Source organism: Syngnathus leptorhynchus, chromosome 8, assembly GCF_054491065.1.
Source record: "Syngnathus leptorhynchus isolate UIUO chromosome 8, UIUO_Slep, whole genome shotgun sequence".
Taxonomy (NCBI): Eukaryota; Metazoa; Chordata; class Actinopteri; order Syngnathiformes; family Syngnathidae; genus Syngnathus; species Syngnathus leptorhynchus.
Window position 1 is genome coordinate 7,382,808 of NC_141202.1, and position 24,059 is coordinate 7,406,866.

General features: G+C 40.0%; 4 protein-coding genes across 5 annotated transcripts; 2 read left to right on the plus strand and 2 right to left on the minus strand.

Annotated features, from left to right (window-relative positions):
• Nucleotides 1-6,986: 6,986 nt before the first annotated feature.
• Nucleotides 6,987-10,008, minus strand: kiaa1143 (KIAA1143 ortholog). The gene is made up of 4 exons (XM_085918315.1): nucleotides 9,923-10,008; nucleotides 9,110-9,286; nucleotides 8,741-8,891; nucleotides 6,987-8,042 (listed from the first exon to the last, which is right to left on the minus strand). Exons 1-4 carry the CDS (start codon nucleotides 9,968-9,970, stop codon nucleotides 7,834-7,836), a joined length of 585 nt encoding a protein of 194 aa, XP_085774441.1. The 5' UTR covers nucleotides 9,971-10,008; the 3' UTR covers nucleotides 6,987-7,833.
• Nucleotides 9,350-10,959, plus strand: LOC147052224 (transmembrane protein 42-like). Its single transcript, XM_085918316.1, has 3 exons — nucleotides 9,350-9,812; nucleotides 10,007-10,153; nucleotides 10,237-10,959. Exons 1-3 carry the CDS (start codon nucleotides 9,630-9,632, stop codon nucleotides 10,372-10,374), a joined length of 468 nt encoding a protein of 155 aa, XP_085774442.1. The 5' UTR covers nucleotides 9,350-9,629; the 3' UTR covers nucleotides 10,375-10,959.
• Nucleotides 10,960-11,028: 69 nt separating this feature from the next.
• Nucleotides 11,029-20,443, minus strand: zdhhc3a (zDHHC palmitoyltransferase 3a). 2 transcript variants are annotated; one of them, XM_085918313.1, is made up of 7 exons: nucleotides 20,273-20,443; nucleotides 19,296-19,704; nucleotides 18,997-19,121; nucleotides 18,769-18,865; nucleotides 18,547-18,628; nucleotides 17,913-18,043; nucleotides 11,029-12,559 (listed from the first exon to the last, which is right to left on the minus strand). In XM_085918313.1, exons 2-7 carry the CDS (start codon nucleotides 19,629-19,631, stop codon nucleotides 12,353-12,355), a joined length of 978 nt encoding a protein of 325 aa, XP_085774439.1. In that variant the 5' UTR covers nucleotides 19,632-19,704; nucleotides 20,273-20,443; the 3' UTR covers nucleotides 11,029-12,352. The 2 variants fall into 2 exon arrangements, with proteins under 2 accessions (XP_085774439.1, XP_085774440.1); XM_085918314.1 differs by lacking the exon at nucleotides 11,029-12,559 and adding an exon at nucleotides 14,138-16,075.
• Nucleotides 20,444-22,267: 1,824 nt separating this feature from the next.
• On the plus strand, nucleotides 22,268-23,690 carry mc2r (melanocortin 2 receptor). The gene is made up of 2 exons (XM_085918783.1): nucleotides 22,268-22,617; nucleotides 23,153-23,690. Exons 1-2 carry the CDS (start codon nucleotides 22,268-22,270, stop codon nucleotides 23,688-23,690), a joined length of 888 nt encoding a protein of 295 aa, XP_085774909.1.
• The last annotated feature ends 369 nt before the right edge of the window (nucleotides 23,691-24,059 follow it).

A 24,059-nucleotide genomic window follows, 5' to 3' on the forward strand; every position in this document is an offset into this window, starting at 1 on the left:
TGTGTAAAAGGTAGGGCGGAGGTAGGACACTTATATGAGGGACATCGTGAAGGAAAGAGAGAGATGTGTACAGAGAAAATCAACTTGCCGTCAAGGCTCAATGAAAAGTATATTGAATGATGGGGTGTTTTTGTTGCACTAGGAATAAAAAAAGGAAAGGTGGGGTCTGTTCAAGACATGAATTTGATTAACCTAATAAGCTGGAGCTGATTTTAGGCATTAGACAGGTTACACTCAGAACTGAAAAGATAACGTACTCAAAAAAAGGTATCCATATATTGGAAATAACTACAGACTAATACATTTATGTATGTATGTACAGTACATCCTTGCTTGAAAGTCAGTGTAACCACTCCCAAATGACACCGCTGGCAGTTTCAAGAAAAAAATGATGTGATGACAGTTTCTATTCTGTAAGCAAAACAGCAAGATGCATGATTGACAGAGGCATACAATTGCATGGTGAAAATATACATACTCGTTTATTTAGCTAATATTTGACCAGTCAGGGTTGCATGCTGACTGTAAGACCAATTTCATTGTAATTGAGCAGTAGCATACACCTTTCACTGTTAACCCTTCAATCACAAAAATTCACACTTATGGGCAGTTTGTATTTAATTCACTTTACTGTTCATGAATGTTTATGGACTCAAGGTGTACCTGGAAAAAACACAGAACAGGTTAACTGCACATAGAGGTTTTGAAGCATTACTACATTAAAATGTAGTATTATTTACATACAATGTAAATGCAGTATAAGGCCAGTTTGGCACGTATACCTGTGCAAAAAAAAAAAAAAAAAAGCAGCAGCTGTCTTCCAACCACAACAGTCCAGTTGCGACCGATTTAATGCACTCAAAATAAAATGACCTGAATGAATGACAAAATTTGCACGCTTACACACAGACCAGGATGCACATAAACCATAATTGGATTTATTAAAAAAGGAAAAAAAAAAGAGTTGGGATTATAATGCTAGTTAAACAAACTTTATGATTCCTTTATCATACAAAATAATTTATTTACAATGAACACTTATCAGTGACCTGCTGTGAGGTTTATGACTGGGGAGGCACAGACGTCACCCCCCCCCCCCCTAAAATTTGTCAGGCACTAGTGATGTGCATTCCGTTCTTTTAAGTGAACTGAATCTTTAGAATCAGTTCACTCAAAAGATTCGTTCAAACGAATTGTTCAACGAATCGTCCCCCCCCCACACAAACACACACTGATCCCGTTTTTTTTAATTAGCTTTTTTTTAAAATTTATTTATAAATCAAATAATCAAAAATCATGGTCAAAGCTTCACAGAAAGTGAAAGGTGCCACACCCGCCCTCACCCCCACTTTCTGATTGGCTGTTTGATCTGTGACGTCACGCAGACACTCCATTAGGTACACCGCCATTTTCAGGTATACCTAATAACAGGCCACCTTATTAGGGAAAAAGCTTACATGAAAGTGAAAAGTGCCTCACCCGCCCTCACCCCCACTTTCTGATTGGCTGGTTGATCTGTGACGTCACTCGGACGTAGTATTTCAGCCAATTGGACCTATCCAGACACTCAAATGTCGGATTTATTTGGCGGTATTTAAACTACCCCCGACTTTCCGAAAGCTGCGGTGCGTTCTAAACACCGACCAAAGCTCGTACATCGCCATACTCGAGCTGTTTTGACAATTGGAGGGAACTCGCGAGTGATCGTGTTTGTGTTGTTAGCGCCGTTGTTTGCACATGCATCAAGTGCTAAGAAAAAAAAGAATAATAATTTAATAGCCCGCGATCGACCAGCTGTGAATTGGCGATCGACAGCTTGAGTACCGCGATGTACGAGCCATGGTCGGCGTTTGAACGCACCTTTGTCGGTATTTTAACTAGCCGTGACTTTCCAAAAGCTGCGGTGCGTTCGAAACGCCGACCAAAGCTCGTACATTGCAGTACTCGAGCTGCTTTGACAATTGAGGGGTCTGTGACGTCACTCGGACACTCCATTAGGTACACCGCCATTTTCAGGCGTTCCTAATAACAGGCCACTTTATTAGGGAAAAATCATGGTCAAAGCTTAAATGAAAGTGAAAAGTGCCACACCCGCCCTCACCCCCACTTTCTGATTGGCTGGTTGATCTGTGACGTCACTCGGACGTAGTATTTCGGCCAGTTGGACCTATCCAGACAATCAAATGTCGGATTTATTTGGCGGTATTTAAACTACCCGTGACTTTCCAAAAGCTGCGGTGCGTTCCAAACACCGACAAAAGCTCGTACATCGCCATACTCGAGCTGTTTTGACAATTGGAGGGAACTCGCGAGCGATCGTGTTTGTGTTGTTAGCGCCGTTGTTTGCACACGCATCAAGTGCTAAGAAAAAAAAGAATAATCATTTAATAGCCCGCGATCGACCAGCTGTGAATTGGCGATCGACAGCTCGAGTATCGCGATGTACGAGCCATGGTCGGCGTTTGAACGCACCTTTGTCGGTATTTTAACTAGCCGTGACTTTCCAAAAGCTGCGGTGCGTTCAAAACGCCGACCAAAGCTCGTACATCGCAGTACTCGAGCTGCTTTGACAATTGAGGGGTCTGTGACGTCACTTGGACACTCCATTAGGTACACCGCCATTTTCAGGTGTTCCTAATAACAGGCCACTTTATTAGGGAAAAATCATGGTCAAAGCTTAAACGAAAGTGAAAAGTGCCACACCCAAACAACCCCCCACTTTCTGATTGGCTGGTTGATCTGTGACGTCACTTGGACACTCTATTAGGTACACCGCCATTTTCAAGTGATCCTAATTACAGGCCACTTCATTAGGGAAAAATCATGGTCAAAATTTAAATGAAAGTGAAAAGTGCCACACCCAAACAACCCCCCACTTTCTGATTGGCTGGTTGATCTGTGACGTCACTCGGACACTCCATTAGGTACACCTTCATTTTCAGGTGTACCTAATCACAGGCCACTTCATTAGGGAAAAATCATGGTCAAAGCTTAAATGAAAGTGAAAAGTGCCACACCCAAACAACCCCCCACTTTCTGATTGGCTGGTTGATCTGTGACGTCACTCGGACACTCCATTAGGTACACCTTCATTTTCAGGTGTACCTAATAACAGGCCACTTTATTAGGGAAAAATCATGGTCAAAGCTTAAATGAAAGTGAAAAGTGCCACACCCAAACAACCCCCCACTTTCTGATTGGCTGGTTGATCTGTGACGTCACTCGGACACTCCATTAGGTACACCTTCATTTTCAGGTGTACCTAATAACAGGCCACTTTATTAGGGAAAAATCATGGTCAAAGCTTAAATGAAAGTGAAAAGTGCCACACCCAAACAACCCCCCACTTTCTGATTGGCTGGTTGATCTGTGACGTCACTTGGACACTCTATTAGGTACACCGCCATTTTCAAGTGATCCTAATTACAGGCCACTTCATTAGGGAAAAATCATGGTCAAAATTTAAATGAAAGTGAAAAGTGCCACACCCAAACAACCCCCCACTTTCTGATTGGCTGGTTGATCTGTGACGTCACTCGGACACTCCATTAGGTACACCTTCATTTTCAGGTGTACCTAATCACAGGCCACTTCATTAGGGAAAAATCATGGTCAAAGCTTAAATGAAAGTGAAAAGTGCCACACCCGCCCTCACCCCCACTTTCTGATTGGCTGGTTGATCTGTGACGTCACTCGGACGTAGTATTTCAGCCAGTTGGACCTATCCAGACACTCAAATATCGGATTTATTTGGCGGTATTTAAACTACCCCTGACTTTCCGAAAGCTGCGGTGCGTTCAAAACACCGACCAAAGCTCGTACATCGCCATACTCGAGCTGTTTTGACAATTGGAGGGAACTCGCGAGCTAGCGTGTTTGTGTTGTTAGCGCCGTTGTTTGCACACGCATCAAGTGCTAAGAAAAAAAAGAATAATAATTTAATAGCCCGCGATCGACCAGCTGTGAATTGGCGATCGACAGCTCGAGTATCGCGATGTACGAGCTATGGTCGGCGTTTGAACGCACCTTTGTCGGTATTTTAACTAGCCGTGACTTTCCAAAAGCTGCGGTGCGTTCGAAACGCCGACCAAAGCTCGTACATTGCAGTACTCGAGCTGCTTTGACAATTGAGGGGTCTGTGACGTCACTCGGACACTCCATTAGGTACACCGCCATTTTCAGGCGTTCCTAATAACAGGCCACTTTATTAGGGAAAAATCATGGTCAAAGCTTAAATGAAAGTGAAAAGTGCCACACCCGCCCTCACCCCCACTTTCTGATTGGCTGGTTGATCTGTGACGTCACTCGGACGTAGTATTTCGGCCAGTTGGACCTATCCAGACAATCAAATGTCGGATTTATTTGGCGGTATTTAAACTACCCGTGACTTTCCAAAAGCTGCGGTGCGTTCCAAACACCGACAAAAGCTCGTACATCGCCATACTCGAGCTGTTTTGACAATTGGAGGGAACTCGCGAGCGATCGTGTTTGTGTTGTTAGCGCCGTTGTTTGCACACGCATCAAGTGCTAAGAAAAAAAAGAATAATCATTTAATAGCCCGCGATCGACCAGCTGTGAATTGGCGATCGACAGCTCGAGTATCGCGATGTACGAGCCATGGTCGGCGTTTGAACGCACCTTTGTCGGTATTTTAACTAGCCGTGACTTTCCAAAAGCTGCGGTGCGTTCAAAACGCCGACCAAAGCTCGTACATCGCAGTACTCGAGCTGCTTTGACAATTGAGGGGTCTGTGACGTCACTTGGACACTCCATTAGGTACACCGCCATTTTCAGGTGTTCCTAATAACAGGCCACTTTATTAGGGAAAAATCATGGTCAAAGCTTAAACGAAAGTGAAAAGTGCCACACCCAAACAACCCCCCACTTTCTGATTGGCTGGTTGATCTGTGACGTCACTTGGACACTCTATTAGGTACACCGCCATTTTCAAGTGATCCTAATTACAGGCCACTTCATTAGGGAAAAATCATGGTCAAAATTTAAATGAAAGTGAAAAGTGCCACACCCAAACAACCCCCCACTTTCTGATTGGCTGGTTGATCTGTGACGTCACTCGGACACTCCATTAGGTACACCTTCATTTTCAGGTGTACCTAATCACAGGCCACTTCATTAGGGAAAAATCATGGTCAAAGTTTAAATGAAAGTGAAAAGTGCCACACCCAAACAACCCCCCACTTTCTGATTGGCTGGTTGATCTGTGACGTCACTCGGACACTCCATTAGGTACACCTTCATTTTCAGGTGTACCTAATAACAGGCCACTTTATTAGGGAAAAATCATGGTCAAAGCTTAAATGAAAGTGAAAAGTGCCACACCCAAACAACCCCCCACTTTCTGATTGGCTGGTTGATCTGTGACGTCACTCGGACACTCCATTAGGTACACCTTCATTTTCAGGTGTACCTAATAACAGGCCACTTTATTAGGGAAAAATCATGGTCAAAGCTTAAATGAAAGTGAAAAGTGCCACACCCAAACAACCCCCCACTTTCTGATTGGCTGGTTGATCTGTGACGTCACTTGGACACTCTATTAGGTACACCGCCATTTTCAAGTGATCCTAATTACAGGCCACTTCATTAGGGAAAAATCATGGTCAAAATTTAAATGAAAGTGAAAAGTGCCACACCCAAACAACCCCCCACTTTCTGATTGGCTGGTTGATCTGTGACGTCACTCGGACACTCCATTAGGTACACCTTCATTTTCAGGTGTACCTAATCACAGGCCACTTCATTAGGGAAAAATCATGGTCAAAGCTTAAATGAAAGTGAAAAGTGCCACACCCGCCCTCACCCCCACTTTCTGATTGGCTGGTTGATCTGTGACGTCACTCGGACGTAGTATTTCAGCCAGTTGGACCTATCCAGACACTCAAATATCGGATTTATTTGGCGGTATTTAAACTACCCCTGACTTTCCGAAAGCTGCGGTGCGTTCAAAACACCGACCAAAGCTCGTACATCGCCATACTCGAGCTGTTTTGACAATTCGAGGGAACTCGCGAGCTAGCGTGTTTGTGTTGTTAGCGCCGTTGTTTGCACACGCATCAAGTGCTAAGAAAAAAAAGAATAATAATTTAATAGCCCGCGATCGACCAGCTGTGAATTGGCGATCGACAGCTCGAGTATCGCGATGTACGAGCTATGGTCGGCGTTTGAACGCACCTTTGTCGGTATTTTAACTAGCCGTGACTTTCCAAAAGCTGCGGTGCGTTCGAAACGCCGACCAAAGCTCGTACATTGCAGTACTCGAGCTGCTTTGACAATTGAGGGGTCTGTGACGTCACTCGGACACTCCATTAGGTACACCGCCATTTTCAGGTGTTCCTAATAACAGGCCACTTTATTAGGGAAAAATCATGGTCAAAGCTTAAATGAAAGTGAAAAGTGCCACACCCGCCCTCACCCCCACTTTCTGATTGGCTGTTTGGTCTGTGACGTCAGTCTGGCACTCTATTAGGTACACCGCCATTTTCAGGAGTACCTAATCACAGGCCACTTCATTAGGGAAAAAGTTGACCGCACGTCCCTGACACTTATCCAACTGTGTAAAATAAGGGCCAGTGGTGTTTAACAATAAACTCTCAACGTGGCAGCAGCAATGGAGATTCTTAAAACAATATGGACTAAAGGTGGAGATGGGCGAATGCTGAGTACATTTATAGTGTGCACAAGTGTATTAACTTTTTGCTTAGTATGCACTTAAGTGGCACACATAATTTTAGATGGTCACAGTATGTCATTTCACTGATCTAATTATTTGCTTTATTGCTGATCTTGAGGGGTGAGAGAGCTAGAAACTATAAAAAGCTACTTGAGCATTTATTCAATATACATGCTCTGTCTGTCCACACAAGTAAGACAATTTAAGGGGCTAGTTGACATGGCACACTAATAAAAACTTAATTCATGTGGGACATGATGATGGCAATGAACAAAAAAGACACACACACTCAAACTCAATTGAAATAGTATTTAATGCTTAGATGATACTTAAAAATATACAAATGCATTAAAACTAATGCAATGATAGATTTACAGCTCCCCTCTGAAGCTAGAAAATATTTATACACTCAACGCTTAATTGAATGTATTAAAATTCTACCATGCAAGATTACCATGTAAAACAAACACAGACCTACATGCAGAATTGGAGTTACCAAACAATTCTAATGGGCTTACTTTTATGTGATATTCAAATGTGTTCAGAACTAACAGTAAGAACATAATATAAATCCAGTACATGTTACATCAACACAAATGATGCATCATTTCTTTTCTTGGCAAGACATACATCAAAACGAGTAAAAAGCTGAACGCTAATTCCAAACTTGTCAATTCAGTACATATATTGCTGATCATTTTTCCATGTCTTATTAATTTGTGATTTTAAGTCATATCAGTGTTTGGCAAAAGTGTTCATCTTCATAGCAACATTTAATGCATATCAATAAGAGACATAATTAAAATAACCACGTTAAAATATTTGTTTGAAAATTGAAAATTATGACACATTAAAATACTCCAGCCGTACACAGTATAAACTGGTCTTAAAGGTTGAACTAAAAAGTCCCCTGGAGCATTGTCTTGAGACTTGAGCAGGAAACGGCTTTACCAATCTCGTGAAATTAAAACTTAATGGAAGAAAACCATTAGACGACTTACAGTTGGGGTAAACACAAAACAAGCACTGTCACGACATCAACTCAAAAATAAAAATCCCTTTATGCACTTCCTCGTATGGAAAACACTCATTTTTAATTTTGTAACATTTGATTAAACGAGAATCAAAAGTGAGTCCAGTTACTAGTCTTCTTCCTCCTCATCGCCACCAAAGGACAAAAGGCTGCTGTTTTTCACTTTTTTCACAGAATTCACCTCCTTCTTTTCTTCTTTCTCCACAACGTCCCGCTTCTTTTTGCTGGAACTGGCAGTTATTCCTTGGAATTTGTCAGTGGATGAGCGCTTAGCTGGTTTCTTGAAGAGGATTTTACCATCGGAGCGAGGCTCGTCACCTGTGAGCCATATGGGAATATGGTTAATTAAAACTGAGCTTTCAAAGTGAACCAATTGTGAAATGAAAAAAAACCCCAAAAAAACAAAAACATAAAAGCAATTTACAGTGGAAAAGATGAATACCTTAAAATTATGATTTTTTTTCTGGAATTAAACATCCCATTTCATTCAAACCTTTTTCAACACCTGGATAAATTGTTCCTCAAAGAATGCACAAAAAAGTCAAACTGTCAGCATGCAGGGACAGAGTCATTTAGGGTCTGGCATTACAATTTTTACACATGGTTTTAAAATGATAATTACTTTGAGGCAGAAATTTTCACGCCAACCAATTTCTGTAAACGCTTTCCCCCCGAGCCGTTATGCCCCAGCTGACTTACAGAACTTACCTTTTGGTTTTGTGCCATCAAAAGGGAAGTAACTTGGCTTTACTCTCCATTTATTTTGCTTTACAATCTTCTTATTAATTTTCTACTTGTGTAAAATTCAAGAATGTCAAAATGGTACTTACATTTCCTGTACAGATTTTACTAATGGTGAGTTTAACCCTTTAAAAATGTTATTTCAATGATCAACAATTCAAGTGGGTATTATTTGTTTTATTACTTGTTCATCACTGGACAAGTGAGCATTAGATGTATGAACAAATACAATGATGTCAGTCCATGTTACTGTAATCTTAAAAAAAGAACCTTACTTTTCTCTGAATCTCCGTCAGGTTTTATTCCTTCCTTGATATGTTTAACTTCGTCGGAGTTCAGGTCTCCATCTTTAAGGACAACAACTTGAGGTAATTCATCTTCTCGATCACTCCCACTGTCATCATCCAGTTTGGGCATCTCCTGACGCTGCACACAGTGACATAAAATAGGGGGTAACCATTAGGCAAAGACTAGTAATTGCCTCGTGGTTGCCAAAAGTGGAGCAAGGGTCTTTATCAATTATAATTTAGATTTGATAAGCATGAGATAACAAAAACAGAGTCATTAGTTTAATTCGAATAAACAAACCGTACAAGGGTTGCTTCCCTTACAAAGCCCGATTAGCCAAACTGCATGCTACATACCTTCGTGTCAACAGTCGGGCCTTCTTTGTAGCCAACATCATTTTTAAACTTCTTCAAAAAGGAAGGTTCCGCTGGTTTCACCCAGGACACACCACTACCTTTGTTCTTACTCATCACGGTGCAATAAATTACAATACAGTCTGGAAAATCTGCTGGAACGTTACAATGCAGGTCTTCCTACGGGAGCAAAACATTACGTCATTAACATGCGCCCCACTATGTCACATGATCCTTGGGAGCTCCTGCGATTGGTTGTAGTGAGGTTACGTTCACACGAATGTTTTCATTTTACCTTCAAACTATTTTTCTTTAAGGCTAACATTTTCTGTAGATAATTATTTTGTTTTTGTTTTGAAATACAGTGCTTCCTATGATTGTTAAACGTATTTCTTAAAATTCCAATTAAAACCTTTTACTATCAACCGTACTAAATTGACCTATAATACACTTTTGCTTCGAAACTAAGCAACTAGCGGTTTATACAAATTTGGTTTCAATGTTAGAGATTTTGTTATCGTAAATGAAGGTAACTAATAAAGCGGCTTTAGACATGATTTCGGGTTCTATTTATGCTTTATTGGCGGGTTGTCTGGCTGCTGCCGCTTCCTTATCGGCTAAGCTAACTCTTGGGGCAGACTACGTGAAAGAAATGTGTGAAGCTAGCACATCTGGAGGGCAACACGACGAAACTGTCTGCCTCTGGGTAAGACTTGTCTTGAATATGTGTTGTGCTGTAATTTCCTTGGGTAAACTGCAACTGACGAGACAGCAATCGAAGCAAAATTCTAGTGGGCACCAAATATTTATACATACCTCCTGGTCAAAGGTCATGTCATCGTACTTGAACTTTGTTGTCGCCATGGCAACGTCCCATCTATGAAATGACCATGTGTGCAGCTGCACATCCCACTGCGGCTGCTGTGCGTCGTCCTGATGTTCCTCTGCAATGCTGTTATGTGGACCTTCTTCTCCAAAGCTCTTCGCTACAGCTCTTCTTCTGCCAGGGCCACTGCCACCATTACAGCCGGCAACTTTATTTCCTCGGTAAGTCGTCCCAAACTCTCAATGGGTGCAATAGTCAGTGAACGACAGTAAATTCTCATTATTCTCTTTTTTTGTGCAATTAGGCCATACTGGGGAAGCTTATTTTTGGAGAGAGTCAAACAGTTCTGTGGTGGGTGGGCATCTGTCTGACGCTGTGTGGGCTGCTGATGCTTCATGGATCCACGCCTCAAGCACGACCACAGGACGCCAAAACGGAATAGTTATTTTTACATAAAAACATCTTCATAAGTGTGTGTGTGTGCGTGCGTGTGTGTGTGTGTTTCTACTGCTGTCAAGAATGTTGAAAAGGGCAATTAAAGTGTAATATGTGTCTACAGATACAATATATTTTTTATTAAGGCTGAACAATATTGGATAAACGTGCGATATGCAATATGGGTAGCGATGTTGATATTACTCCAATACAAAACATACTCAAATGAACATTTTGGACATGCAATGAAAAATGTCATTTTTAACGTGGCAAAATAAGCAAATATTTGTAATTACCCTAGATAATGTTAAATTACAAGTTTGCATCTGACAGATGAAATTCAGATAAAAGTATGGAAATTAAGAAATGTATTACATCTTTGTGATCTGCTTATTGTATAAGCCAATATTGTGATATTATTTTTCTAAATATATTGTGCAGCCCTATTGTTTATAATTTTGAGTTTATGTAGTTCTTAACATGTATGAAATTGTTTGTTGTGACCTAAATATGTCACTTTAAAGTGTTATTTATTTTATTTTTTATTATTTTTTCTTTCTTTTATGCTTTAAATATGTTTGAAATAAAGACATATCAAATTAATTTAACAGTCAAATATTTTTTTCAACAGGAGAATGAAGCACAAATAATCAGATCAGACTGATTTTTAGCACCCATTTAATGAGTTAAAAGCCCTCATGCTGCCACCTAAATAAACAACATCCAACATAATTTAAACAGGACAAATTGATTCACACACGTAAGGGAAGATAAGGCACAGTGGCAATGACAAAAGTGGATACAATGTGCTCGAGAATATTAGTGCTACGTTTGGTGTTCATTTAGTCACTCAGCTGCCACCTCGGTAAAGCCAACAGGTAGTAGTGAACCGAAAGCACAATAGTTCTTGTCACAACATTCTTAAAATAATATTTACTTTGGACTAGGCAGTACAGGAGTTTCTTGTGTTTGCAGAGATATTACATTAAAAGTCAGTCAAAACTGTTGCATGTTTGCAGTGACTCAAAGTTAGCATTACACTAACTTTGCTGCTGTAACAATTTAAACAATGTTTAAATAGTTTTCACCCCTTGTTGGAGACATTAAAAAAAAATACAATTTTAAAAACCGGCAATGCCTGTAAAATACGTCGAAAATAGAAAAGTTGGAAGGATCCATTCATTCATAAAAGGCAGGAACACAAGTCTGCCACTCAAGACAATGAACTTGATACTTTTCTAGTGAGTGCACATAGATGGCAGTATCTTTGGCAATTTTGCACTTCTGTGGAAAGAATAACGTTGATAGCATTTTTGTCTGTGGAAAAATGCAAAGAAACAAAAACTATGTGCCCATATATGCTGATAGAGAATCAATGTGATTAAACATGAAAACAGAAGCAGCACAAAGTATTACACAACATTGAGTTAAAAGTTAATCCGCACATTTTAGGGAAACTTACTCTCTGGTATTTGCAAAAAAAAAAAAAATATATATATATATATATATATATTATTGTGTCACTAAGTCACATTGAACTGGTTTGAGTTCCAATTAGTCAAAAATAATGCTTTGCCACCCTCTTGTGGCATCCAGTTATACATCGTTTTAGATTTTCACTATTCTCATCAGGGGTCGCCTGAAAAATTGCCCAAACCTTTGGTCACGGCTGCACAAATACAGTACTGCAGAATACGTATGTTTGATTTCATAGGCGACCACAGACAGATATATTATTTGATCCAAGGTAGATTAAGCAATGACTGCATTCTCATTATTGCATTTTGGGAATGATTTTAAAGCTGCAATTTTGAAATATTAATGTGGTCCCTCATCGTTGCTTTATGTTTGGGAAAAAGAACAAAAATATGTTGGGTTTTTTCCACAGGAATGTAGATATTAAAGAGATAAAAATAGATTTCATAAAAGTTTCAGTATTGTATGAAATAAATTGTAGCCCACCACATGGCTGTGTGTAAGCAGTCTTAGTTGAACGGGATCTCAATGACATCCTCCTCGATGATGTCGCCCTGCGGAAGAGGGCTAAGCTCTGTGGGGTTCTTCTTGCAGCTCATCCCAGAGAATGGACTGCACCAAGTCAGGGAGAAGGGGCCCCCGAACGCCATCTTCATGGCCTCCCAGCACGGCGTCTTCTCCCACTTGCCCGTTTCCCCCTTCAAGCGTTCGATTCCCTACAGAGGACAGAGTTAAGGTTTGAGCTAAGGTTTGATATCTACATGCTGGTTACCAATCGTTCTTCTACGATGGGACTGAATGTGTGGCAGTGATTTGATTTGTCGGAGTTATGGAGACAAATAGCAGATTAATTCTCAAGACAATACTCATTACAGGTTGTTTGGATTCATCAAACATATTTTGGAAGTCAATTCCATGATTTTGGAGTTGGAAACACAGCAACGCTTATCCTGAGCTTAGTTTCTGTTCTCCACGTGCATGTTAGGTTAAATCAGAACATAAGTGTGAATTATTTGTGTACTTCCAATTGGCTGACAACTAGTTGGTGCACCTTACTGTTCCCAAGTCAACTGAGATAGTCTCTGCGAACTTAATCAAGTAATACTCAAAATGGATGGATGGCTGTTGAGATGTTAGGTATTTTCGAGCATCGCATGATGCTCAAGAAAAAATGTGAAGAGGAGAAAGGCTCACCCTTTGAAGATGACGAAGTAGTCTGAGCACAAAATAGAGACTACATCGAATATGGCAAGCGAGTATTGTACTGAGAATTGATGGACGGAATAAATATGCCTTTACTTTCTTGGAAACATGCCCAAGATTTACTGAAATTATCATGCAGATCAGAAGAAGAAAAACAAAAAAAACAATAATGCCAGAAGCAAAGTCATCTGTGACAAGTGTATCGGACTGTACATTCTCCTTTCACAAGGAACATGTCTTTCCATTTTTAAGTACAACCTGCATGCTTAGGATGTAATGCACGCATATTGAGACAGCAACAGTGCACTTTGTCACAGCTTACCTCTGTCACCAAAAAGAGATGTCTGCTTCAGAGAACATCAGTTATCAATCAAATTAAATGCATGAAGAGGGTGGGAACAGAATGAAAGACAGACAGATTCATAAACTGTGTCGGACAAGTGAAAGAACCATTGTTTGGAGTGTCGGAGTAAAAATAAATGTCAGGCACGTTTTGATTTGAAAAAAAGTATCGTACCCCCTCAGAAAAAGAGTCTGGAAATAACTTTTGCATTGCAACTGAGTAGAGTTTATTCCCTGTATGTGCTGAAATTACTTCAGAATGTTTACAACAATGAAGTGGGCCCCCCAAAAATTGAGACCTAACATTTTCAGCAATAATTTTACATCATACCAGCAGTGTTTCACAATCTATATACTATTTGTAGCCTTCGTCAATACCATGCCTTCACTCGCTATCACATACATGTTTGTTGAGTGTTGACAGAAAATAAGAAATAAAGCGCACTTCAGAGTTTGTTACACCGAAAAAATGGAATAAAACAGGCCCCCCATGAAGTACAGAAAAAGGGAATGTATCCGAGTGTTACCCTCGTCATGCAATAATTGAGCAAAGGAGGTTAGGACTTTGCCTGCATTTGTTTCTCTGCATATTCATAACATGCGTAACTAACAACAACTACTAGACTGATTTCCAGGTTAATTTCCTTGACCAGTGGGGACATGGGGACAATCAAGGCATTCTAATTTGGATTAGGATCGGTCCAAATCATTGTTTGGAATTTTTTTTTTAAAAGCGGTCCATCAGTCTACCCCCCCCCCCCCCCCCCCAAAGTTCAAATGCTCATTCTGATAACACATTAAAGTCAAAGTCAAAAGTCAAAGTCCGCTTTATTGTCAATTTCTTCACATGCCAGGCACACAAAGAGATCGAAATTACGTTCCCCACCGTCCCACGGTGACTAGACAATACACAACACTCGCACCAAATAGCACAAAGAGTAAAAACGAACAGACAAGAGCAACGAAGAAGTAACTACACCATGACTTCTTAAACTGGGAACAGACAAACACAGGCAAAACCATAACCTCCTTTGCTTGTGGAGGTAAAAAAAAAAATCATCACAATAAACATTTTCAAGCCCCTACTGGGCAGCCTTCGGTCTGATAAAAGCACAAATATAATAGAAATGAACGAAACGTGTAATAAAAAAAGTGCTTCGATTCGGACCAGAGTAGCGACAAGCGTGAATCCTGTTAACTGCGTACGATCGAGTGGTTAAATGCATTGCAATGTAAGAAAAAGCACAGAATAAAATGCACTTGACATTCTTCCACTGCACAATCAGCAGCAAAAAGTCACACAAGCAATTCAAAGTCCTCTCGCAAGAAAAACACGATACAGTGAAAATCAAAGGGCCAAAAAAATAAGCCTGGACATACAGTACATGAGTGTGGTGGGGAGAAATTTGGCCCGACTTAAGTGCATGAATTATTTTAGAGATAAGCTTTTATCTTCAAAATATTGTCAAAGGAAGCAATCTCACCGAGCCTAGCGGAGCAATTTCGAATGGTCACAGTAAAACACTCGCAAATTCAGTTCCTGTAATAAAGTTAATAAATAGAAAGAACCCTTCTGTAACCCACCAATGGCAACTTTGTTGAGCAAATGTCACACAATAATCGGAATGTTTTGCGCTCACACAACTGCGCACATTATACTTATAATTGGAAATGGACGTACCGAATCAAATCCTAAATGTTCATCAACTGTCAACTTATTTAGTTCCGAGTGCATGTTCAGAAATAGAATACAAATGAAATCAATTAAAGTTACTGACTTTCTTAACACACACTTGTTGCTGCAAATAGCTGTGCCTCTTACGTAAAGGGGAAGTCAATCCAAAATATTCTATTCCTCTGCTACCCAACTAGTCAAAACATAGTGTTCTAATTCATGTTTCATGAGTGGAATAGGAATTAAGCAGGCAAAATTCACCAGTTTTTATCCATCTCAGGTCATCCATTTTGCCACTTGCTGTCGACTCAAAAATGATATCACAGTTGCCAGGTCTCTGGTAACTGATGTCATTTTCTGTTGACAGCAAGTGGCAACATGGCCAACTCCCCAGACTGACTTTTCCTGCTTAATTCATATTGCACAAACACAATATTAATCAGAATGCTGTGTTTAGTCTAGTGGGGGCACATAAAACGTATTACCGTTGAGAACATTTTGGGGTTGACTTCCTCTTTAAACATGGGAATAAATAGTGACGAGCTGACAAGTTGACTAGTTTACAGCAGTCCTTGGTTTAAGGATGGTCCTGAGATACGGGTTTCAAGGTAACGAGTGGGGCGGGTGTCAATTCATGGTTTAAATATATTGGAAAATAACCGGACTCATCACAGTGTTTGTAAATACATAAGATTTACGAAAGAACAGCGTTCAATGGTAAAATGTAGACAAGTATTAAGCATGAAGTAAGCACACAGACCAGATGTGAAGGTGTCCGCAGTCACTAGTGACTGTCGGAGCCACTGAGCGGGGCTCAAATTGCCCCAATCAGACGAAGACGCATTCTTCCCTTTCATACCACATATTGGTATGTCTCAGCCTTGCCATGGTCAGGTGTGGAGAATGGGCTAAACCACAGTAAGGAGAAAGGGTGTCCAAAGACCGCCCTCAAGTTCATCCACTTAGTTTTTTTAGCCCATCTTCTCTCTTCCTTTTTCAACTGCTCTATGCCCTAAAAACAAAAGATAACCAAACTTCAGTTGGTGTGTTCTGAAACCTAGTCAAGCAATCACAAATTGAGACTCATTTGTAATTGTGATAGCTTTCTTTGCAATTGCAGAGAATGACCAAGTTATTTGCTACAGTACAACCTAGAACTTTAGAAGCCCCTCCTCTTAGCTGACAGTGACTGAAATACAGATTGATTTGCAGTTCTACGTAACTACATATGTATTACAGTATTGTCTCTCCGGATAATTATTTATTTACTTGATAGATGTGCACTTCAACGTTCTAGTACTATGTGGTTCCAGGCAGAAACAAGTGACAAGTATATGGCATCACCTAATCATTAATTTCAGTGCTTTGTGACTTGAAAGCACAATAGCTTGGAAATTAGTGTGACTTCTCAGTGTTTCTCAAGTTAACTTCGTCACAATCCTCCCTCAGTGATAATGATACTTTTCAAAGTGTAGGTTACTTGCTAACATGGAAGTGATGATTGGTGGTGTCAAAAGCCCTTTACACACTGCATTTAGCAGGGTGCAGGGCACCATCCTCAAACCTTTGAGTCTTTCACAATTAGGATGTACAGCATTATCGACACGATAGATTAAAAGCGTAAAGAATGCATTGAGCATAAACTACATTTCTAACATTGCATGTTGATTATCACCCGTGTAGTGACGGCATACCGCAAATGGATTGGAGCGCACGTATCCGCATCAATGTGAAGTAGAATTGACAAATAAAAGCATCCTCGAATGTCCAGGAGGACTAACACGGATGTTGATGGATGGTGGTTTCAAGAAAGATGGAAAGGTGAACATGGAATAGGTAGATTTGTGCCTCCAAGAGAAATAAACATATGTGTGTGTGTTATGAGGCGGTGTCTATCGAAAAGCACGTTAGCATTTTGACACCAAACATGGAGCTCAGTATGCCAAAATAAGCCATGAAGAAAAATTGTCCAAAAATGAAAAGGCAAAGAGCATTTGCAGACTAACATGATCACGAAAGCCACATTTAAAAGTGAGCAACAGTAAAAGCTTGCTGTATTGTGCTGGACAAATATTCCTAGTTCAAAAATAGCAACGTGACAAGATTCCCCCAAAATTAAGTCTCATCGAAATGTCCACTTAAACCTCAGCACAATGCACCAAGGATTTAAAAAATAAAATAAAAAAATAAAAAAGGAACAAATGAATGTTTTTGTGTCAGAGGGGAGTGGCCTTTTTGGAGAGCATTTCTGGTGTGATATTGCTTACAGACAACATGCAAAAAAAAAAGGTCTTCAAATTAAGTGTTGAACATTATGACTTCATTATTTCTCGTTTCAGCTGCTAGTCAGGCAACCCATTCTTCATTTGTTTGGCAAGTTTTAACTAAAAATATCCAGCAATTAGTTCATACTGGCTGTAGGGCTTCCCCAAGTGGTTGCGTCAATATTACTGTGGCATTATGAACAGCCTTACTGGCCCTAAAAACTCAGCGGAACTAAACATAAAACTTTTTTTTGTTGCAAAATTATGTTGTATGTACCACTACTAGTCTTGGTATTCAGATTTATATTTGATTGTTGCGAAACAAGAACTGAGCAGATTCATCCATCCATTTTTATCCATCTGAGGAGTTGCCCATTGAGACAAAGGTAACCCAACAAAAATATTTACATTCAAATAAAATATCAATATCCAGGAGTAATATCTTAAGTGTTTTGATAAAGGGTTGAGGATTGCTTGGTCACATTTCAAGGAGTGGGGAAAGATGACATTGAGCTGCCAGTCAAGGAGTGATGCAGAGGAGGAAGGGTAAAGGATTACTGATTACAACTAAATGGGTTTACTTACAGTTTCATCAGTACAGATGGAGTGGACTTGGGTACCGAACATCACAGAGGTGAAGATGAGGAAGAGGAGACCCTCAAAGCACAGTAGTATGAGGAGGATGACTGTTGCTGGTGGAGAGAAGGAACTGCACTCTGGGAAATGATCATGAGGGAAGAAAAGCACGTGGGACAAGAGGCTCATGAGGTTCTACTAGAATCTACCATAAGGGGTTTTCCACAAATGCTCCTGTTCCACAACCAGCTATATCTCCTGAATAAGGGAACTACTAACTTGTAAAAATTGTGATTGGGGGGAGGAGGGGGGGGGGGGTTGGGGAAGTACAGCAAGCCAAATAAATTCAAAACTTGGTCTACCTTTAGTATGGCCTACACACCCCGCACAAATCAATTGGAAAACAAACTTATCTCTGATATGATAAAACATAAAAACAACAAATCGTACAATAACTTGGTTGCATAAATATGCACACCCTGTTGCAGCAATTTACTGACTGTAAATTAAAGCACTCGGTCAACAAACAGGGTTAGCCCCCCCCCTCCCCAACAAAAAAAAACATTTAAATACGGAAGGGGGGGGGGGGGGGGTACCAAAACACTCTTACTGTGAATATACACCTGACACAAAATATACTTACTTGTCCAGTCTTCTTCAAAGCAGTAGAGAAAGTGGAAAACCACCATGAATAGTGCATGGAGGGAGACAAGTGCAATGTACATCTGATGAAACAGAAAAGGAAATTTAAGGAACTAAATGGAATCTAAAATAATAAAATGTGTCTTAAACATATGCAGTAGAACATTGTTGATGTCAAACTACAACACAACATGAATGTGACATGTCATCGTAACCAACTTACAGTAAATAGCACAAAGTACTTTTGATTGTTCTCCCCAACACAGTTGTTGACCCAGGGGCAATGGTGGTCCATCTTCCGTATGCAGCGTTTGCAAACACTAAAAGAGTCCGTCAAAGGTGTGTGTGAGAATTAGTGCCTTAGGAGTGCTCAATAAACACTTAGAAACAATGCCAGGTGTTTGACAAGTCGGAGCACCTTAGACACTGGTATGCCTTCTAAGTCCTTTACCTGCAGTGATGTGCTCGGTCAGGCTTGATGCTACAGCACTTGGGACATTTGTAGACCACCTGTCCGGGTTTCAGCTGAAGGCTTTCTATGTATTCCTTGGTTGCATTGCCTTTGGGCACTGCCCCCTATAAGAAAGGTCATATTTTTAGATCAGTCTTGATCTTAAGGGGCAGGGGTCACTACCCAAAAGTGGGTGGCTGATTCTGAGTGTGTTAAGAATTGCTAAATCAATATTATTGTGTTATTTAACAGGACCTTTCAGACAAAATACAAATCAAGCAGCTCAATGAGTCACTTACAGGATCAGTGCACATGGCTCTGATGTGTGAGGCGAGGGCAAGAAAGGCCAGAGTGTTGAACAAAGACCCGTTGACAATGCTGTACGTCAGATTCTTGGAGGGCAGCAGCATTACAAACAGTACTACAAACTCTGCATACAAAACTAGCAGCCACGTGATGATAGCGCAAATGATGCCACAGGCGTCCTTAATGAACCACATGGCGGAAGCAGACGAGGAGGTGATGACGTCCTTGGAGATGGGGATGCGTTGCTCGGCCTGTAAGTAAGTGGTTCCTGCCCACGCTTGCCCACGGTTGTGCTCCACGTCCCTGCATCGGTGCACTGGGCTCTTCATGCTTCATCTATGCTAGATCCCTCCTGCTGCTGGTCCCGCTGCACCTTTTGGTTTCAGGATAGGTCACCACATGCTGGGGAGGAGCAAGAGTGCCACTCTTAGGAGTTTGTTTTGTTTGTTTTCCAAAATAAATGCAGGACATTTTGAAAGTGTGTGAGCTCTTTGTCTGACATTTTAAAAACAGGTCTAACCAGCACCATGCATGATTCCAGCAAATTGGGGGACTTTTGTGAAAGTCCAAAATGCTAATACTAAATGAAATACTTGAACTTAGTTCATTAATTTCTGTGAGTGACAGCACACTATAGTTACTTTACAATGTCAACACAGACACCTCTCGGCCTTCGACAGCTACAACTATACGAGATCATGAAAAGGTGAAGCCTAACTTGCAATTGATGTGTTACATTTTAATTATCCTGCAACGCCGATATCTCATTTGCTGTCAAGTTCAACTGTTAAAATATACACAATATTAAAAAAATATATGTCTGGTGATTTATAGCTGAGTGATTTCTCGTCCCCTTCAGAGTTCAAGTAAAATAACACCTTATACCAGTACAGCAAAAACCTGTCTCCAACGTTACCTATGGGTTGACGTTTTAACTTAGCTGCTAACACTAACAGGCGATAGTACTTACATTATAGGTTGTAATTTTATGACAGTTGTGCTGGCTTCAAATGACAAGCGACAAACGGCTGGAAATATCCGCTTCCGCTCATATTACATTGGCTGATTTCATTTCACTTTTACCCAATCTAGCATGCTGCTAAACCTAATTTCTTCTTCTTCTTTTTCTTCTTCTTCTTTGGCTTCTTCTTCCGTGGTGTGCTTACTGCCCCTAGCGGTGTGGAAAGACGGCCTAATACATAAATAAATCAATAAATAAATAAACAGATTAATAAATAGATAAACAAACAAACAAATGAATAAATGAATAAATGAATAAATAAATACATATTTTTGGTTGAAATAATATCCTGTAGCACATTTTCCTCATTCTTCTGTAGAATATCTACAATAGTTACATACATGTTTCCTCCACCGAGGTCATAAATTATTATAATTATTCAAAAGCCAGTTACTGTGACACTATCATCAGTCATACATCCATTTCTATATCCTGTGTATTCTACGCAAGATGGGGAATCTTAAGAGTTTTTACTGATAAAAATCTCCTGGGCAGTATAGAGAATTTGTGGCGAGAACGTCTGCCTCATATAGTCAAGAGGTTTTTGAGGCTTTTGACCTCCTGTCTGGGTCACTGCTTGTCTTCTTGGTCTTACGCAAAAGTCTATTTTGAATGCATTTTACTGGGTAATGATTTTATGTAAACACAATAGAGTGTTGCAGCCTTGGTGAGGCAAGGTTCCAAGGCTACAACAACAACAACAGTTGTGTGCACCCATCACATTAATCCTCTCTCTCAAAACAACCTCGGCTCAACATGCATTCATCCTTGGCTCAAATGCTCAGATATGTGAGTAGTCATTTCCCATAGGGACGATAAAGAAGACTGTTGTGACTCAAGGTATGTTTACAACACTATGGTTTAAGGTTTTTCCATTGTAGTTGCGAGACTTAATGTAGATGTTATTGTTAAAATACTACATATATATGACAGTTTACAATAAGGCAATTTCACACAAATTGTAATCGAGTCTCTGACTTCAACTGTAAATTGGGAATGTTACAAAAACTCATTTGAATCTAGAGATTGCGATATGATTTTGATGATGTTTTGATTGAGTTTATTCGTTTCTGTTATCTTAGCAGGACAACCCATTAATAGCTATGCATAACTTTGGGATGTGTGACCCAATTAATATATTTTGGAGAAGTGCTGCTACAGGTGAGAGCCATTTTTGCAGCAACATGTGGCAAAAGATAATTAATTACAACGATATAGTGATTACAAATACCTAGCCTCACTGATTAAAAGCATATGGGAAATTAATAAAATGAAAAAATTTGGATTGGAGGATGGGGCGCGTGTTGCCTCCAGTGGATTTGATAGTTTCATGAAAATGTAATGGAAGAGCACTCATCATGTTGTCTAATTCAGCTATTAGTGTTGAGAGAGGTCAGCTAGGAACAAAACAAAATAGGAACAAAACAGAAAACCTTTTAAAGTCCTATTACGGTCCCTAGTCTGCTCCTAGTTTTTGTTTTGTGTTAAAAATATTTTTTTTTATTTTCTTTATTTCTTAGTATTTACTCTTTCAAAAATGCGTCTTCTTTAGTTTTAATCTTACTTTTTCGTAGCAGTAGCATTTTTTGAGAGCCAATTCACGAAAAAAGTCACAGTAAACAAACTGCAATTTTCAAACTAGTGTGGGACCTTTTTTTTTTTCAAGATGGACTAACAGTAAGAGTCATACCAACATTTAGACTAAACCTCAAAAATGATTTGTTTTAACTTGCTTATCTCCACTTGCCTGTCTTTCTGCAGGTGATACCATCGGATTGAAAGATTTACAAGGAGGAAACCATCTGTTAGTATGCGGCAGGACTGAAAGACAAAAACATATCATTTCCTTTCCGCCATCATCATAATAACGCCACAGAAACGTCTTCAGCTTTTCTGCCCCCGCCATTTTCAGCATCTTAAAAAAAGAGCCCGTCTTGTCTGACCATGAACACCTCAATGAACAAGTCAGACTGCCCAGAGTTGAGTGTTCCTCTCCCCATCTTCTTCACTATCGGAGTATTCAGTCTGATGGAGAATCTTTTGGTTGTGGTGGCCGTCATATACAACCGAAACCTGCACTCGCCCATGTACTGCTTCATGTGCAGCTTGGCGGGCTTCAACACCATCGCCAATCTGACTAAAACCTGTGAGAACGTCCTACTTGTGTTTGCACATGTGGGACAACTAGAGAAGCAAGGTTCATCTGAGACTACACTTGATGACGTGCTTGACTCACTCATCTGTATGTCTTTTGTGGGTTCAATTCTCAGCTTCCTGGCCATTGCCGTGGATCGGTATGTTTATTGGAATATTCACATTGCCACAATGATTACATTTTGTATTTCAACTCGACCGTTTGGGCCAATAATGGAAAAGTTGTTTATTCTTTGTATCTAAACAAATGTCAAATCAAAAGTTACTGTGAATGCTAATATCCACACTACTAAAAAAAAAACAAGGTTGTGTTTGGAATACTTCATTCATTCCTTCACCACTGATCATTATGTAGTTCTTAGAAATATAGTGGACGCTAGAGTTGACTTATTAATCATATAAATAAAAATGTTTTGGAACCGCGTTCTGTTAATTATGTCATTGCTCTTGCATAATGATGACTTGTTGATCTTAATTTTTTGGAGCAGTGTAAATTTTTCTTCATAAAGTTGGCTTACTATGAACTTCAGAGACATTCAAACACTTCATTTTCAATACGATCAGAATTCAAGCTTGATCAGGTATTAATTCAGTAACGTAGTAAGCACTTGTATATAAGTAGCAGTAGTATTGCAGTTTTAGAAGAATACTAATCATTAATACTTGTCATTGCAGATACATCTCTATATTCCATGCACTTAGATACCACAACATCATGACAATGCGACTCACAGGGACCAGTTTAGGCATCATCTGGACAACATGTGGGTTGTCAGCCATGTTCATGGTGAGGTTCTTCGACTTCAAGTTCATCATGATCTGCTTTGTTTGTCTATTTTTGATCTCCTTTGCTGTCATTTGCTTCCTCTACATTTATATGTTCATGCTGGCACGTAACCATGCCAGGAAGATTGCTGCTGTGAACTCAGGTGGCGGTGAAAAATGTCGTTTGAGGTGGTGGGGAAGCAGTATGAGAGGAGCCCTAACACTAACCATCCTGTTTGGGGCATTTGTTGTGTGTTGGGCACCTTTTTTCCTTCACCTCATCATCATGACAGTGTGCCCAACAGACCCATATTGTGAGTGTTACAGATCACTCTTCCAGCTCCACGTTTTGCTGCTAATGAGCCACGCCCTTATCGATCCTGCTATCTATGCCTTCCGAAGCGCCGAGCTTAGACATACGTTCCGGAAGATGCTTCTTTGTTCCTAAGAGGCGCAGCTTTTTCAAATTTGAAAAATGTATTTTCGCTCACCAATGGATGATAAATATGTATGATGTATTAGGATAACGCAAGAGTTCACGGCTAGTGCTGAGTTGTACTTTGATTAGATTGGGCCCGGAAATAGAGCTGTATCTCTCCGACCAGAAATTTTTCAATGTTTGAACCTTTTATATCAATTTACAGTATTATCAGCTAGGGAATTTCTCTTCCCTTTTTCTTTCACATGCACACGTTCTTTAAATTCAACTTTATGTTGTAATTGAATCAGGATACATTGAGGTAGTTGCTTAAGGCCCAACCTCTGTTGTTGTGATTAAAACCTGCATCATCTAAAGTTCCGTTTTTTGCTCAGTAAA

Excerpts from the sequence above, each read along its gene's own strand:
- LOC147052224 (XM_085918316.1), top strand. The coding sequence starts at position 9,630 with ATGAAGGTAACTAATAAAGCGGCTTTAGACATGATTTCGGGTTCTATT. Across the intron at positions 9,813-10,006 it reads ACGAAACTGTCTGCCTCTGG|CTGCACATCCCACTGCGGCT; the intron begins GTAAGACTTGTC and ends CCATGTGTGCAG. Across the intron at positions 10,154-10,236 it reads CCGGCAACTTTATTTCCTCG|GCCATACTGGGGAAGCTTAT; the intron begins GTAAGTCGTCCC and ends TTGTGCAATTAG.
- zdhhc3a (XM_085918313.1), bottom strand. The coding sequence starts at position 19,631 with ATGAAGAGCCCAGTGCACCGATGCAGGGACGTGGAGCACAACCGTGGG. Across the intron at positions 19,122-19,295 it reads GAGCCATGTGCACTGATCCT|GGGGCAGTGCCCAAAGGCAA; the intron begins GTAAGTGACTCA and ends CCTTTCTTATAG. Across the intron at positions 18,044-18,546 it reads CTTTGAAGAAGACTGGACAA|AGTGCAGTTCCTTCTCTCCA; the intron begins GTAAGTATATTT and ends ATCATTTCCCAG.
- mc2r (XM_085918783.1), top strand. The coding sequence starts at position 22,268 with ATGAACACCTCAATGAACAAGTCAGACTGCCCAGAGTTGAGTGTTCCT. Across the intron at positions 22,618-23,152 it reads CTGGCCATTGCCGTGGATCG|ATACATCTCTATATTCCATG; the intron begins GTATGTTTATTG and ends TTGTCATTGCAG.
- kiaa1143 (XM_085918315.1), bottom strand. The coding sequence starts at position 9,970 with ATGGCGACAACAAAGTTCAAGTACGATGACATGACCTTTGACCAGGAG. Across the intron at positions 8,892-9,109 it reads GCCCGACTGTTGACACGAAG|CGTCAGGAGATGCCCAAACT; the intron begins GTATGTAGCATG and ends CACTGTGTGCAG. Across the intron at positions 8,043-8,740 it reads TGACGGAGATTCAGAGAAAA|GTGACGAGCCTCGCTCCGAT; the intron begins GTAAGGTTCTTT and ends TATGGCTCACAG.